The 14,353-nt window shown below is 44.1% G+C and overlaps 1 protein-coding gene across 1 annotated transcript in view; it reads left to right on the top strand.

Moving 5' to 3' along the window:
* MTBP (MDM2 binding protein) overlaps window positions 1–14,353 on the top strand; it is a 67,349-nt gene that overhangs the window by 48,494 nt on the left and 4,502 nt on the right. Inside the window, exons 18-20 of the mRNA XM_068983876.1 lie at window positions 8,690–8,956; window positions 10,609–10,849; window positions 12,737–12,850. Of these exons, the coding sequence (XP_068839977.1) occupies window positions 8,690–8,956; window positions 10,609–10,849; window positions 12,737–12,850 (622 nt within the window). The remainder of the gene's footprint in view (window positions 1–8,689; window positions 8,957–10,608; window positions 10,850–12,736; window positions 12,851–14,353) is intronic.

The raw sequence follows: 14,353 nt of genomic DNA on the forward strand, positions 1-14,353 counted from the left end.
AAGAAACGTGTACTCTAGTAGGGGAGGAAGAAAGACGTGAGTTTAGCAGGACGTCAGTTCAGTTCAGTTCAGTTCAGCCACTGAGTTGTGTCCGACTCTTTGTGACCCCATGCACTGCAGCACGCCAGGCCTCCCTGTCCATCACCAACTCCCGGAGTTCACTCAAATTCACGTCCGTTGAGTCAGTGATGCCATCCAGCCATCTCATCCTCTGTCGTCCCCTTCTCCTCCTGCCCCCAATCCCTCCCAGCATCAGAGTCTTTTCCAGTGAGTCAACTCTTCACGTGAGGTGGCCAAAGTACTGGAGTTTCAGGATGTAAGCAGTGTTAAAAATACCAGTATGTAACACTGCCCAGTGTGTGAAACAAGTAAACACCACAAATTGAGAATTTCAATGAGGACATCTGAACTAAGTTTGAAGGAATGAAGAGGAATTTATCTGACCGAAAAGGCAGTATCTGTGGGAAGAAGGAAAACCACAATCACAGAAAACTAACCAAACTGATCACATCGACCACAGCCTTGTCTAACTCAGTGAAACTATGAACCATCCTGTGTGGGGCTACCTAAGATGGACGGGTCATGGTGGAGAGGTCTGGCAAAATGTGGTCCACTGGAGAAGGGAGCGCCCGACCACTTCAGTATTCTTGCCTTGAGAACCCCATGAACAGTATGAAAAGGCAAAAAGATAGGACACTGAAAGAGGAACTCCCTGGGTCAGGAGGTGGCCTGTTGGAGGTGCTTCTGGAGATCAGTGGAGAGAGAACTCCAGCGCGTGAAGAGGCTGAGCCAAAGCAGAGTCAGCATGCAGCTGTGGATGTGCCTGGGGACAGGAGCAGGTCCGGTGCTGTAAAGAGCAGTGTTGCCCAGGAACCTGGAGTATGTGGCCCATGATTCAAGGCAAACTGGAAGTGGTCAGACAGGAGATGGCAAGACTAAACATCAACATTTTAGGAATCAGTGAACTAAAATGGACTGGAATCAGTGAATTTAATTCAGATGACCATGATATCTACTACTGTCGGCAAGAATCCCTTAGAAGAATGGAGTAGCCCCCCACAGTCAACAAAAGAGTCTGAAATGCAGTCCTTGGGTGCAATCTCAAAAATGACAGAAGATCTCTAGGCAAACCATTCAGTATCACAGTAATCCAAGTCTATGCCCCAACCAGTAATGCTGAAGAATCTGAAGTTGAACAGTTCTGTGAAGACCTCCAAGACCTTCTGGATCTAACACCCAAAAAAGATGCCCTTTTCATTATAGGGGGCTGGAATGCAAAAGCAGGAAGTCAAGAAACCCCTGGAGTAACAGGCAAATTTGGCCTTGGAGTACAGAATGAAGCAGGGCAAAGGCTCATAGAGATTTGCCAAGAGAACGCACTGGTCATAGGAAACACCCGCTTCCAACAACACAGGAGAAGACTGTGCACATGGACATCACCAGATGGTCAACACCGAAATCAGATTGATTATATTCTTTGCAGCCAAAGAAGGAGAAGGTCTTATACAGTCAGCAAAAACAAGACCAGGAGCTGACTGTGACTCTGATCATGAACTCCTTATTACCAAATTCAGACTTAAATTGAAGAAAGTAGGGAAAACCACTAGACCATTCAGGTATGACCTAAATCAAATCCCTTACGATTATACAGTGGAAGTGAGAAATAGATTGAAGGGTTTGGCCTGATAGAGTGCCTGAACAATATGGACAGAGGTTCGTGGCATTGTAGAGGAGGCCTTACAAATAGCTGAGAAAAGAAGAGAAGCCAAAGGCAAAGGAGAAAAGGAAAGATATAAGCATCTGAATGCAGGATTCCAAAGAAAGGTAAGGAGAGATAAGAAAGCCTTCCTCAAAGAAATAGAGGAAAACAACAGAATGGGAAAGACTAGTGATCTTTTCAAGAAAATTAGAGATACCAAGGGAACATTTCATGCAAAGATCGGCACAATAAAGGATGGAAACGGTATGGACCTAACAGAAGCAGAAGATATTAAGAAGAGGTGGCAACAATACACAGAAGAACTGTACAAAATAGATTTTCATGACCCAGATAATCACGATGGTGTGATCACTCACCTAGAGCCAGACATCCTGGATGCGAACTCAAGTGGGCCTTAGGAACCCTCACTATGAACAAAGCTAGTGGAGGTGATGGATTTAAATCAAATGGATTGAAATAAATCAATCCAATGGATTTATTTCAAATCCTGAAAGATGATGCTGTGAAAGTACTGCACTCAATAGGACAGCAAATTTGGAAACCTCAGCAGTGGCCACAGGACTGGAAAAGGTCAGTTTTCATTCCAATCCCAAAGAAAGGCAATGCCAAAGAAAGCTCAAACTACTGCACAATTGCACTCATCTCACACGCTAGCAAGCATTGCTCAAAATTCTCCAACCCACGCTTCAACAATGCACGAACCATGAACTTCCAGATGTTCAAGCTGGTTTTAGAAAAGGCAGAGGAACCAGAGATCAAATTGCCAACATCTGCTGATCATCGTAAAAGCAAGAGTTCCAGAAAAACATCTATTTCTGCTTTATTGTCTATGCCAAGGCCTTTGACTGTGTGGATCACAATAAACTGTGGAAAATTCTTCAAGAGACGGGAATATCTGACCACCTTCCCTGTGTCCTGAGAAATCTGTATGCAGGTCAGGAAGCAACAGTTACGACCAGACATGGAACAACAGACTGGTTCCAAATAGGGAAAGGAGTATGTCAAGGGTGTATATTGTCACCCTGGTTATTTAACTTCCATGCAGAGTACATCATGAGAAATGCTGGGCTGGAAGAAGCACAAGCTGGACTCAAGATTGCAGGAGAAATAATAACCTCAGATATGCAGATGACACCACCCTTATGGCAGAAAGCGAAAAGTAACTGAAGAGCCTCTTGATGAAAGTGAGAGAGGAGAGTCAAAAAGTTGGCTTAAAACTGCACATTCAGAAAACTAAGATCATGGCATCCGGTCCCATCACTTCATGGCAAATAGATGGGGAAACAGTGGAAACAGTGTCAGACTTTAATTTTTTGTGCTCCAAAATCACTGCAGATGGTGACTGCAGGCATGAAATTAAAAGACACTTGCTCTTTGGAAGAAAAGCTATGACCAACCTAGATAGCATATTAAAAAGCAGAGGTATTACTTTGCCAACAAAGGTATGTCTAGTCAAGGCTCTAGTTTTTCCAGTAGTCATGTATGGGTGTGAGAGTTGGACCATAAAGAAAGCTGAGTGCTGAAGAATTGATGCTTTTGAACTGTGGTGCTGGAGAAGACTCTTGAGAGTCCCTTGGACTGCAAAAAGATCCAACCAGTCCATCCTAAAGGAGATCAGTCCTGAATATTCATTGGAAGGACTGATATTGAAGCTGAAGCTCCAATACTTTAGCCACCTGATGCGAAGAGCTGACTCATTTGAAAAGACCCTGGTGCTGGGAAAGATTGAGGGCAGGAGGAGAAGGGACCCCACAGAATGAGGTGGTTGGATGGCATCACCAGCTCAGTGGACATGAGTCTGAGTAAACTCTGGAAGTTGGTGATGGACAGGGAGGCCTGGCGTGCTGCAGTCCATGGGGTCCCAAAGAGTCGGACGACTGAGCGACTGAACCACTGCGAGGAATGAAGTGCAGTGGTTCAGATTCTTGCAAGAGGAAATGGCATTTTTGTTTCTGAATGAGACTCCAGACGTGCACTGCACCGTATTGAGACCAAATTACGAAGATCATCGTTGCCGTGGGAGGGAGACTGTTCCTTGTTACTGTGGTCGTGGAGGGACCTTCATTTTTAACGCCTGAATTCATATGCTTGCTTTGTGCCACTGAAAGAAATCTCATTGTCCGTTGATAAACTGAGGTGGAGTATTTCATGGAAGAGATGTGAAAGGACTGGAATACTGCCAACACCGTGTGAATAAAGAGAGTGTGGGAGCTGGCCGCATCTAAGACCATTCGTGCAGGAGACAGGGACGCATAGGGCCAGTGCACAGCGGAAGGGGTTTCCTTTACCTGTCAGCCTTGTAAGCTGACACTGAGTGTGAACTGAAGCAGCAGTGAGAACCCTTCCCAGTACCCGTGAAGTCATATTGGTAGTGAAGGGACCTGAGCCAGCCAGCTTGGTTGGCTGCCTGTCTGGGAGAGTGATCAGTTCAGTTCAGTTGCTCAGTCGTGTCTGACTTTGCGACCCCGTAACCGCAGCATGCTAGGCCTCCCTGTCCCATCACCAACTCCTGGAGTCCACCCAAACCCATGTCCATTGAGTCGGTGAAGCCATCCAACCATCTCATCCTCTGTCGTCCCCTTTTCCTGCCCTCAGTGTTCCCCAGCATCAGGGTCTTTTCAAATGAGTCAGCTCTTCGAATCAGGTGGCCAAAGTACTGGAGCTTCAGCTTCAACATCAGTCCTTCCAATGAATACCCAGGACTGGTCTCCTTTAGGATGGACTGGTTGGATCTCCTTGCAGTCCAAGTGACTCTCAAGAGTCTTCTCCAACACCACAGTTCAAAAGCATCAATTCTTCTGTGCTCAGCTTTCTTTATAGTCCAACTCTCACATCCATACATGATTACTGGAAAAACCATAGCCTTGGCTAGTCAGACCTTGTTGGCCAAGTAATGTCTCTGCTTTTGAATATGCTGTCTAGGTTGGTCATAACTTTCCTTCCAAGGAGTAAGCGTCTTTTAATTTCATCGCTGCAGTCACCATCTGCAGTGATTTTGGAGCCCTGAAAAATAAAGTCAGCCACTGTTTCCACTGTTTCCCCATCTATTTCCCGTGAAGTGATGGGACCAGATGCCCTGATCTTCGTTTTCTGAATCTTGAGCTTTAAGCCAACCTTTTCACTCTCCTCTTTTACTTTCATCAAGAGGCTTTTTAGTTCCTCTTCACTTTCTGCCATAAGGGTGGTGTCATCTGCATATCTGAGGTGATTGATATTTCTCCCGGCAATCTTGATTCCAGCTTGTGCTTCCTGCAGCCCGGCATTTCTCATGATGTACTCTGCATTTAAGTTAAATAAGTATTATTTACTTAGAGAGAGTGATCAGTAATTTACCAAAAGCCATGCAGTTTTTTATAATATCAGATTGATTACCTTTGCTCAATGATAAAATTAGCATATATACTGAAAGTAATTTTGTAAGGGTACTTTTTACAGTGTTATTTCAAATACACATTGGAAATAATGTCTAACTGTAGGAGCTTGGTTCAATAAATTATAGTGCATCCATAAATAAAATTCCATGTAGCCACCAGAACAGCTAAAATTATAACTGGTAAGTCTTGCCAAGTGTATAGAACAATCAGAACTCTCCGACATTCTTAGTGGAAGTACACAATGGTATATTTAGTTCAGAAAAGGACTGACAGATTCTTATGAAACTGAACATAGCTCAAACCCCATGGCTCAGCATTTCTAATAGTCATTTTCCTAAAAGAAATGAAAATGTAACACCACAGAAACAGGGTTCTTGTAAAAGAACCCACAGAGCAGTTGTTTTCATAAGAACCCAAACTGGAAATAGCCTTTTTTCCATCAATAGGAGAATAGATCAATAAACAAGTTGCTGTGTGTATGTAACATTGTACTACTAAACAGTAACCAGGAGCAACACGTGTACATGGAACAATAGCGAGCTTTTGTCTGTGGGGAAAAATAAGAACAGTTGAAATACGAGTTTGAGGAGTTTATAAAATGAAACCCCTTGAAGCAAATGAACATAGCTAGATGTGACTCCGTTTCTTTAAGCCTGGGCCGTTGAAATCAAGCCAAGGGATACGCAGGTGAGCACAGTGAGTCCAGAAACACGCTTTTTTCTGGTTCTGGGTGCAAACTGTGCAGGCCTATTCCGTTAAACATAGACTATGTTTCTACGCTAAACAACACTCAAGTAATTTTAAAGTGAATAAGAAACTGCAGAGAATGCTCTCTCTTCTCTTCTCATGTTGCTATGACCCTTGGAGTCCTTGAGCTCTTCCTCTATTCAGGCTTAAGGAATATTTGAAAGAAATTTATGAACTGTTTGAGTGCAGATCAGTGTTTTCCAAAGGCGAGATGGAATCTGTCTGCGGTTGGCTCCTTTTTCACTTATTTCTCTCATGCTGGGGTGTAAGACCCCGTTGATTGTAAGATGCAGCGTCTTCTTGACAGCAGATTGAACTTCCGCTGTCACACTTTGGCAGGTGGCCGCACCAGCCCCTGTTGCGCTGAACCCACGTTCATCTAGTCCGGCGTGTTTGGGAGCTTTTCCAGCGCTCACTGGCATCGCTTGGTGTGTGCTAGGCGGTGTCCTGTCTGTCTTGTGTTGATAGGTCAGTGCAGCGGCAGCTTCATCTTCTGTTAGGTACTTCCCTTTCTCTGGGTACAGAAGCACTTGGCTGTTGTTTTGCGAGAAAATAGGGCGTGCCCTCACTCATCCAGGAGTGGGTATTGGCTCCCCTGCTGCTCCGTCTCTGCCCCTTCCTGGCTGACAGCGCCACGTCTTGTTTCAGTGCCAAAGCATAGGAACATCACGCTGAAGACATCTCAGATGGCAACAGAGGCAACACGGCGGCGCCGTCATGCAGCTAAAGGCATGACGCTGTGAGCGGCTGTGAGCAAGAGACGGAGAAACTGGGAGGAAAATCTGCGTCTCAGAGTCAGAACCTTAGAGCAGGAAAAGCTGTATGTGGAGTCAAACTCCAAGTTTTCTCCCTCTCAGAATTCCCTGCCGGCTAATCAGGGATCACACTTCCTCTTGCCGACAGCTTGTCCTGAGCAGTCATGGTTCTCAGTTGCCTTCTAGATTCTGTCAGTTGCCCAGGATAGAAACAGGACTCATCAGCAATCCTTAGGGTTGCTGCTGGTTTTTAATAGAATATGTTTTAATAAACAACTCACTGGAGAAAGAATGTTGGAGTTGAGAGATCTAGGTTCTAGTCACTTTTCTGCCACGAGTTAACAATCTCAGTTTTCTCCCCTGTTAAATTGTTGGGTTATATCAGAGCTATTTCAGTCCTAGCTACAATTTAGAATCACCTGGGTAGCTTTAAAAAAAACAGTCCTAAACGCCAACCCCAGACCAGCTGAGTCAGAAGCTCTGGGCACTAGCAGCTCGTGAAGCCTCTTAGGTGATTCCAGTGTGCACCTGTGAGTTGACCCCTGACTAGGGTGATCCTTAACCCTTACATGAAAGCTGACATACTAAATCGGTTCAGGTCAGACTCTGAGGTCCCCACCTGGGGTCTGAGTCCTGGCTCTGCTCGCCTCGTCAGCGCGCCGTGAGATTTGCCGTGGAGGAGTGCAAAACCGCCGTGACGGGGATGATGGCAGCAGCGTGCATCTCTTGAGTGCTCTGCTGGCAGGCTCCAGGCACTGATTCTGAGTGCTTGTCTGTCCACTCGTGGAATCTTCACACTCACTCTCTGAGGCAGCTGCTGTAAATCTCATCTTGCAGAGGAGGCAGCAAGAGTGCAGATGAAAGTAAGCAGTTTGGCCATGTTCACCTGATGATAGAGGCAGGTTTAAATCCGGGAGTCTGGTTCTCCAGTATATGCTCTTAGAAATCAAAAGACACGTCACAAGGGAAGGAGAAAGCCCTTAAAGCCTCCTCCAGGCAATCAGACACTGGGGTCATGATACACTCCTTAAACATTGAACTAAAAGCTTACAGACCCAAAGTTCTGATTTAAGGAACTTCTTAGAATCTACAAGAGGACAGATAACAGAAAAAGTCTTTGATGTCTGCAGTCCCGTCATTGTATATGGGACACTGAGTTTCCTTGACACATTGCACAGAGGGAGAAAGTGAAGGGTTTTCCAACATCATGTGTCTCAAAGGTGACTTTCCTGGTAAACTTATTTGTTGTCCTTAACAACATGGGGACTCTTTAAGTCCAGAAGCATTCACTGAACAGACGGCTCCCTGAGGTCTTAGATCAGATTTTGCTAGAAACCAGATCTATAGTCAGCCAGACTTTGAAGAAGAATTTGTCGTCAGTCTAAGGTGGAAGTGAGTTTCAAAGGGGAATGCCAGAGTGTTCTGAGCTGTGTTTGGTGAGCCAGTTTAGAATGCCTGTAGGGAAGGAAGGGAAGGGAAAGTTGCTCAGTCGTGTCCGACTCTTTGCGACTCTCAGTCCATGGGGTTTTCCAGGCAAGAATACTGGAGTGGGTTGCCATTGCCTTCTCCAGGGGATCTTCCCGACCCAGGGATCGAACCCAGGTCTCCCGCATTGCAGGCAGACGCTTTACCCACTGAGCCACCAGGGAAGCCCAGTTTAGAACGCCTATATACCCTCCTAATCTTTGTGTTGAAAACAAACTTGCCTGTTGTAACAGAAGTCAGCATTTCACATCATTACTTACCAGCCGTGCTGAGGAATCAGAGGTTGGTAGAGATTTAGAGAGCATCAAAACAGCAACTGTATTATTTTGAAAATAAACCAGAGGATTAACTTAACCTGTTGCCCAGAAACAGTCAAAGAGGAATCAGATTGTGCCTCACTTTTTTTCTTTTAATCTTTTGCCATGTCATGTAGCAGGCTGGAAAAACCTGAACTTGTGAGGGAGATTGGTTATTCACTCACGCTCCCAACAATTATTAGGAAGTTTTGTAAGAACTTTTTAAGTAAATGTTTTGCTCTTTGCAGGTGGCAGGGAGTAGCCCATTGCTGCAGCAGAGTCTTTGACGTTAAAGATCTTTCTCTTGCTCAGGTACTGCTTGGATGACCGGAAAGCGTTAGAGAGAGATGGGGGATTTTTAGAGCTGCAGTCTCGGCTTATTCGTTATGAAACCCAGACCACCTGCACCAGGGGGAGTTCTCCGGGGCCCGCCGTGCTCAGCCCGCTTCCCTCTCCTGCGGTTTCGTCAGAGCCCACGAGTGTCCCTGACGGAGAAGCTCTGCAAAGCGAGCTCCGGACTGACGTCTCCCGAGTGAAAAGGAGATCAAAAGATGTGAACTGCCTTTATCCCCCCAAAAGGTGATGTTTGAAGCGCACACAAATAGTATCTTGATGGAAAGTGTTTTAGTCTTGGGGTATTTTTGCATATTAATCGTTCACATTTTTTAAGCTGCTTTCTGTGTAGATTTTAGAGTGACTTTCATACCAGGAGTTTGTTTCTGTTGTAAGCAGTTGATGATTATACTTACAAGTTATAAAAAGAAATGACTTGGGGAAAAACACATTCTTTCTGGCTTTATAATGCTAATATTCAGTCCATTGGCACCGGGGATTGCCAGGGTTTTAAACCGTGGAGCACTGGCGGTCTTCTCTGCATATAAAGCAGAGGAGACGCTCTGATGAGGAGGATATTGAGAGAGCAGTGTCTCTGCCTTCCCCCGCTGTCTGCTACCTGCCCTGGCCCCGTGAGCAAGGGGCCTCAGGAACGCGGTTTATGGTTGAATCCGGGCCTTGGCAGTGAAAGCACGGAGTCCTAACCACTGGCACCATTTTAAAATAACTTGTTTCATATAAAAATAGCTTTAAAGCCTACATAATAATACTATAAAAATGAGATTATTCTAGCTACTTTATTTGCTAGCTAAATAAAATGTCCAAATACTTGAACAAAAGTAAGCTTATGAAATAAACAGTCTAATTTCTATTGAATTTATATATCTTTGGAACTTTTGTCAAATTTAGGTCTTTGGCACCTAAAACAAACCTAAAATTCTTACCATATGTAAGCCTTTCAAAAAGTATCAAATATCTTAAAGTGAAACTGTCAAGTCTTCTTTTAAACAGTTACCAGTACTAAGGGCTTCCTTCCCCAGTGGTCCAGGGGTTAGGGTTCCATGCCTCCTGTGCAGGGAGCGCAGGTTTCGTCCTGCCCTGATCTTAGCATAGAATGTGGTGCAGTGTAGCAAAAAATATATGTATATTAGAATACTGTTTCCCTGATATGAAATAAGTAAATTATTGTTATAAAGGCTTTGCAAATTCATGATACTTTTTTCACCTGATAAAGGTAAAAAGCAAATCCACTAACATTTAGGATACTGTGTTTTTTAGTAATTTTTTAATTTCTGACTTTGATTGATGTCTGTGTGTTCTAGAAAGAAAGTAACACTGTGTCCTATAGGTTAGCAGGATTGAAGAGTCTGAGACCCTTTCTTGGAAAAAGAAATGTAAACATCTTAGAAAAATCTAAACTAAAGTCACTTTTATAGTTTTATTTCTGTTTGAACAGCTTATCTTGTACAGGTAGTTGCATGGCAACAACAAGCATGATTATTAGGGTTTCTTTATCAAAGAAAGTATAATAGAAAGTATAATTACTTACCTGACGAGTACTAGGTCTATAAATAGTGCTGCCTGGAGTGCCATCTCTGGTTTGTGTGAGAAACTGTGAATTGACAGGAAGGGAGACAGTAGCATCGCTTGTTGCCTTTCCTCTGAGCTGAAATCCTAGACTGTCATTCATTGCCTTCCGTGTTCTCGCTTCTCACTTGAAGAACTAAAGGAGCAGCTGCGTAATGCGATGTTGGTTGCTCATTTAAGGCAGTGGTAGCAAGAGATCGTTTGCTCTCCTGGGCTTTATATGGCGATGACTGTAGCTGTAGTGTTGAGGAAAGAAAATGAGCGTGATTGGAGATGCCCTTAATCTGAGTTCTGGTCTTTCCCCGCAGCAGACTTGTGAGGTCTGGAAGTTCCGATTCTCTTCTTTCTCAGACAAGTGGCAGCGCCCGCCATCGCCACGCGGTCCCCTCCAGAAAGCCGCGGGCAGAGCAGCCGTTACCTGTGCCGTGTCCCTCTGCGCTGAGCAGTGAAGCTCCTGGAGCCACCGCCAAGGCCAGCTCAGGTCCAAAAGCTGCGCGCGAATCAGAAACAGCAAGGCCCGCGAAGGAATCCCGATCACAGAAGCACACTCGGGTAAAGATCCGCTTCCCGACTCTCAGTCTGCACGGGAGGAAACGGCCTGATCTGATTCGCTTCAGATGTTTGTCAAAAAAGTTTATCAGTGAAATGAAGTGGTCTGTAATTTACTTTAAAATAAGACCGAGGAGTTCCCTGGTGGCCTCTTGGTGAGGATTCCAGGCTTTCACTGCTGTGGCCCAGATTCAGTCCCTGGTTGGGAGCTGAGATCCTGCCCCGTGGTGGAGCCACGAATAGTAATAATAATAGTTCAGTGAAAGAAGGGTAATGGGAAAGTGCAAGTGGGGGTGTGAAGGGGCAGAAGGAGCCCCAGAGGGATCCTCCTTATGTAAATTTATGCATATATAACCAGCTCTTAGATATAGTCCTCATATATATATTCATATATATAGCCAGGTCTTAGATATAACCCTCATATATATGACCACCTCTTATCCATGGTCCTCATATATATATAGCCAGGTTTTACATACAGTCCTCATATGTATATGTATTTATATGTGTATATAACCAGCTCTTGGATATAGTCCTCATATATATATTTATATAGCCAGGTCTTAGATATAGTCTATATATATAAAAACCAGCTCTTATATATAGTCCTTATATGTATGTATATATATATATATATATATATATATATGTATTTATTTATTTATTTATATAGCCAGGTCTTATATAGAGTCTGTCAGCTCAGTTCAGTCGCTCAGTCGTGTCCGACTCTTTGTGACCCCATGAATCGCAGCACGCCAGGCCTCCCTGTCCATCACCAACTCCCGGAGTTCACTCAGACTCACGTCCATTGAGTCGGTGATGCTCCAGCCATCTCATCCTCTGTCGTCCCCTTCTCCTCCTGCCCCCAATCCCTCCCAGCATCAGAGCCTTTTCCAATGAGTCAACTCTTCGCATGAGGTGGCCGAAGTACTGGAGTTTCAGCTTCAGCATCAGTCCTTCCAATGAACACCTAGGACTAATCTCCTTTAGAATGGACTGGTTGGATCTCCTTGCAGTCCAAAGGAGTCTCAAGAGTCTTCTCCAACACCACACACAGTTCAAAAGCATCAATTCTTTGGCACTCAGCGTTCTTCACAGTCCAACTCTCACATCCATACATGACCACAGGAAAAACCATAGCCTTGACTAGACGGACCTTAGTCGGCATATATATACAAAATCAGCTCTAATATATAGTCCTCATATATATATATTTTCTTATATATAGCCAGGTCTTATATATAGTCTATATATATATAAAAAACACCTCTTATATATAGTCCTCATATATATATATTTATATAGCCAGGTCTTATATATAATCCTCATATGTACATATATTTATATATGTACATAGCCAACTCTTATATATAATTCATATATATATTTATAATTTATATATATTTATATATTATGTATAACTACATATAATATATATAATTACAATCACATGATTATATTTCTTTATATATATAAATATGTAGTGATTTATATATATAACCAGCTCTTATATGTCGTCCTGATATATATATATATAGAGAGAGAGAGATGAGGATTTGTTACAAAATCTATTCTCTTTATAGTGTTTGAAATTTTCCATAATAAAAAATAAGGACACGCCTGTGCATACATGTCCCTGCCGTGTGCACTGCCCCCCTCTGCCGTCGATCCAGAGCCCGGCGCGTGAGCCCCGCTCCTCGGCTGCTCCGGCCTCGCCGCCTGGCAGAGGCCCGCTGGCGTGTGAGTGTGTCGCTGCTTCAGACCTCTTCTGCTCAGTGGCTCGGTCTTAATGAGCTTATCTGTGTTCAGCACGGCTACCTGGCGGTGTGGTTTGCAGAGCCTCAGCTCTAAAGGGAGGAAATGTTAGTCATACGTTATGTTCTATTCAAGATGCTGAGAGAAGTAGTTGCTGAAGCCCTGAAGAAGCACAGGATCACGGAGGCTCACGAGTGTTTCCCTGCTTGCAGCCAGCGCCTCTTTGAGATCTCCAAGTTCTACCTAAAGGTACAGTGTCTTCTCTACCGATGGCAAATCAAAGTCAGGTTCTGTTGTTACTATTTGACTCAAGGTAATAGTAATTAAGTATTTTCTACACTGACAACTTATTGCCACATTTTTTACTAGAGGTAGAAAAACTGGAGTCAGAATATTTTATGGTTGATTTTAGTTCTCAGATATAGAAAACTGTACCTTAACTGACACTCTCAGTGTTTCCCTAACAGGTCATTGACTTAAGTTGATAATAAGCTTCAGCTTATTTCATGTAATATACTCAGGTAATTTAGTACATAGTGAAGCTGCCTGACGGAGTCACAACACGCAGTCTCTAGTTCTGAATGCGCTAGCAGCTCATCTTTCCCGCTAGTCCAGCCGTGCTCATCGCTCTCCAGGCCAGGCCTCAGCAGCACGTGAGCCCTGAACTGCCAGGTGTTCAAGCTGGCTTTAGAAAAGGCAGAGGAACCAGAGATCAACTTGCCAACATCCGCTGGATCATTGAAAAAGCAAGAGAGTTCCAGAAAAACATCTATTTCTGCTTTATTGACGATGCCAGAGCCTTTGGCTGTGTGGATCATAATAAACTGTGGAAAATTTGAAAGAGATGGGAATACCAGACCACCTGACCTGACCTGCCTCTTGAGATACCTATATGCAGGTCAGGAAGCAGCAGCTACAACCAGACATGGAACAACAGACTGGTTCCAAATAGGAAAAGGAGTACGTCAAGGCTGTATACTGTCACCCTGCTTATTTAACTTCTATGCAGAGTACATCATGAGAAACGCTGGACTGGAAGAAACACAAGCTGGAATCAAGATTGCCGGGAGAAATCTCAATCACCTCAGATATGCAGATGACACCACCCTTATGGCAGAAAGTGAAGAGGAACTAAAAAGTCTCTTGATGAAAGGGAAAGAGGAGAGTGAAAAAGTTGGCTTAAAGCTCAACATTCAGAAAACGAAGATCATGGCATCTGGTCCCATCACTTCATGGGAAATAGATGGGGAAACAGTGGAAACAGTGGCTGACTTTATTTTTCAGGGCTCCAAAATCACTGCAGATGGTGACTGCTCCCATGAAATTAAAAGACGCTTACTCCTTGGAAGAAAAGTTATGACCAACCTAGACAGCATATTCAAAAGCAGAGACATTACTTTGCCGACTAAGGTCCGTCTAGTCAAGGCTATGGTTTTTCCAGTGGTCATGTATGGATGTGAGAGTTGGACTGTGAAGAAGGCTGAGCACCGAAGAATTGATGCTTTTGAAGTGTGGTGTTGGAGAAGACTCTTGAGAGTCCCTTGGACTGCAAGGAGATCAATCCTGGGATTTCTTTGGAAGGAATGATGCTGAAGCTGAAACTCCAGTACTTTGGCCACCTCATGCGAACAGTTGACTCATTGGGAAAGACTGATGCTGGGAGGGATTGGGGGCAGGAGGAGAAGGGGACGACAGGGGATGAGATGGCTGGATAGCATCACTGACTTGATGGACGTGAGTCTGAGTGAACTC

The sequence above is a fragment of the Capricornis sumatraensis genome, chromosome 11 (genome assembly GCF_032405125.1).
Source record: "Capricornis sumatraensis isolate serow.1 chromosome 11, serow.2, whole genome shotgun sequence".
NCBI lineage: Eukaryota > Metazoa > Chordata > Mammalia > Artiodactyla > Bovidae > Capricornis > Capricornis sumatraensis.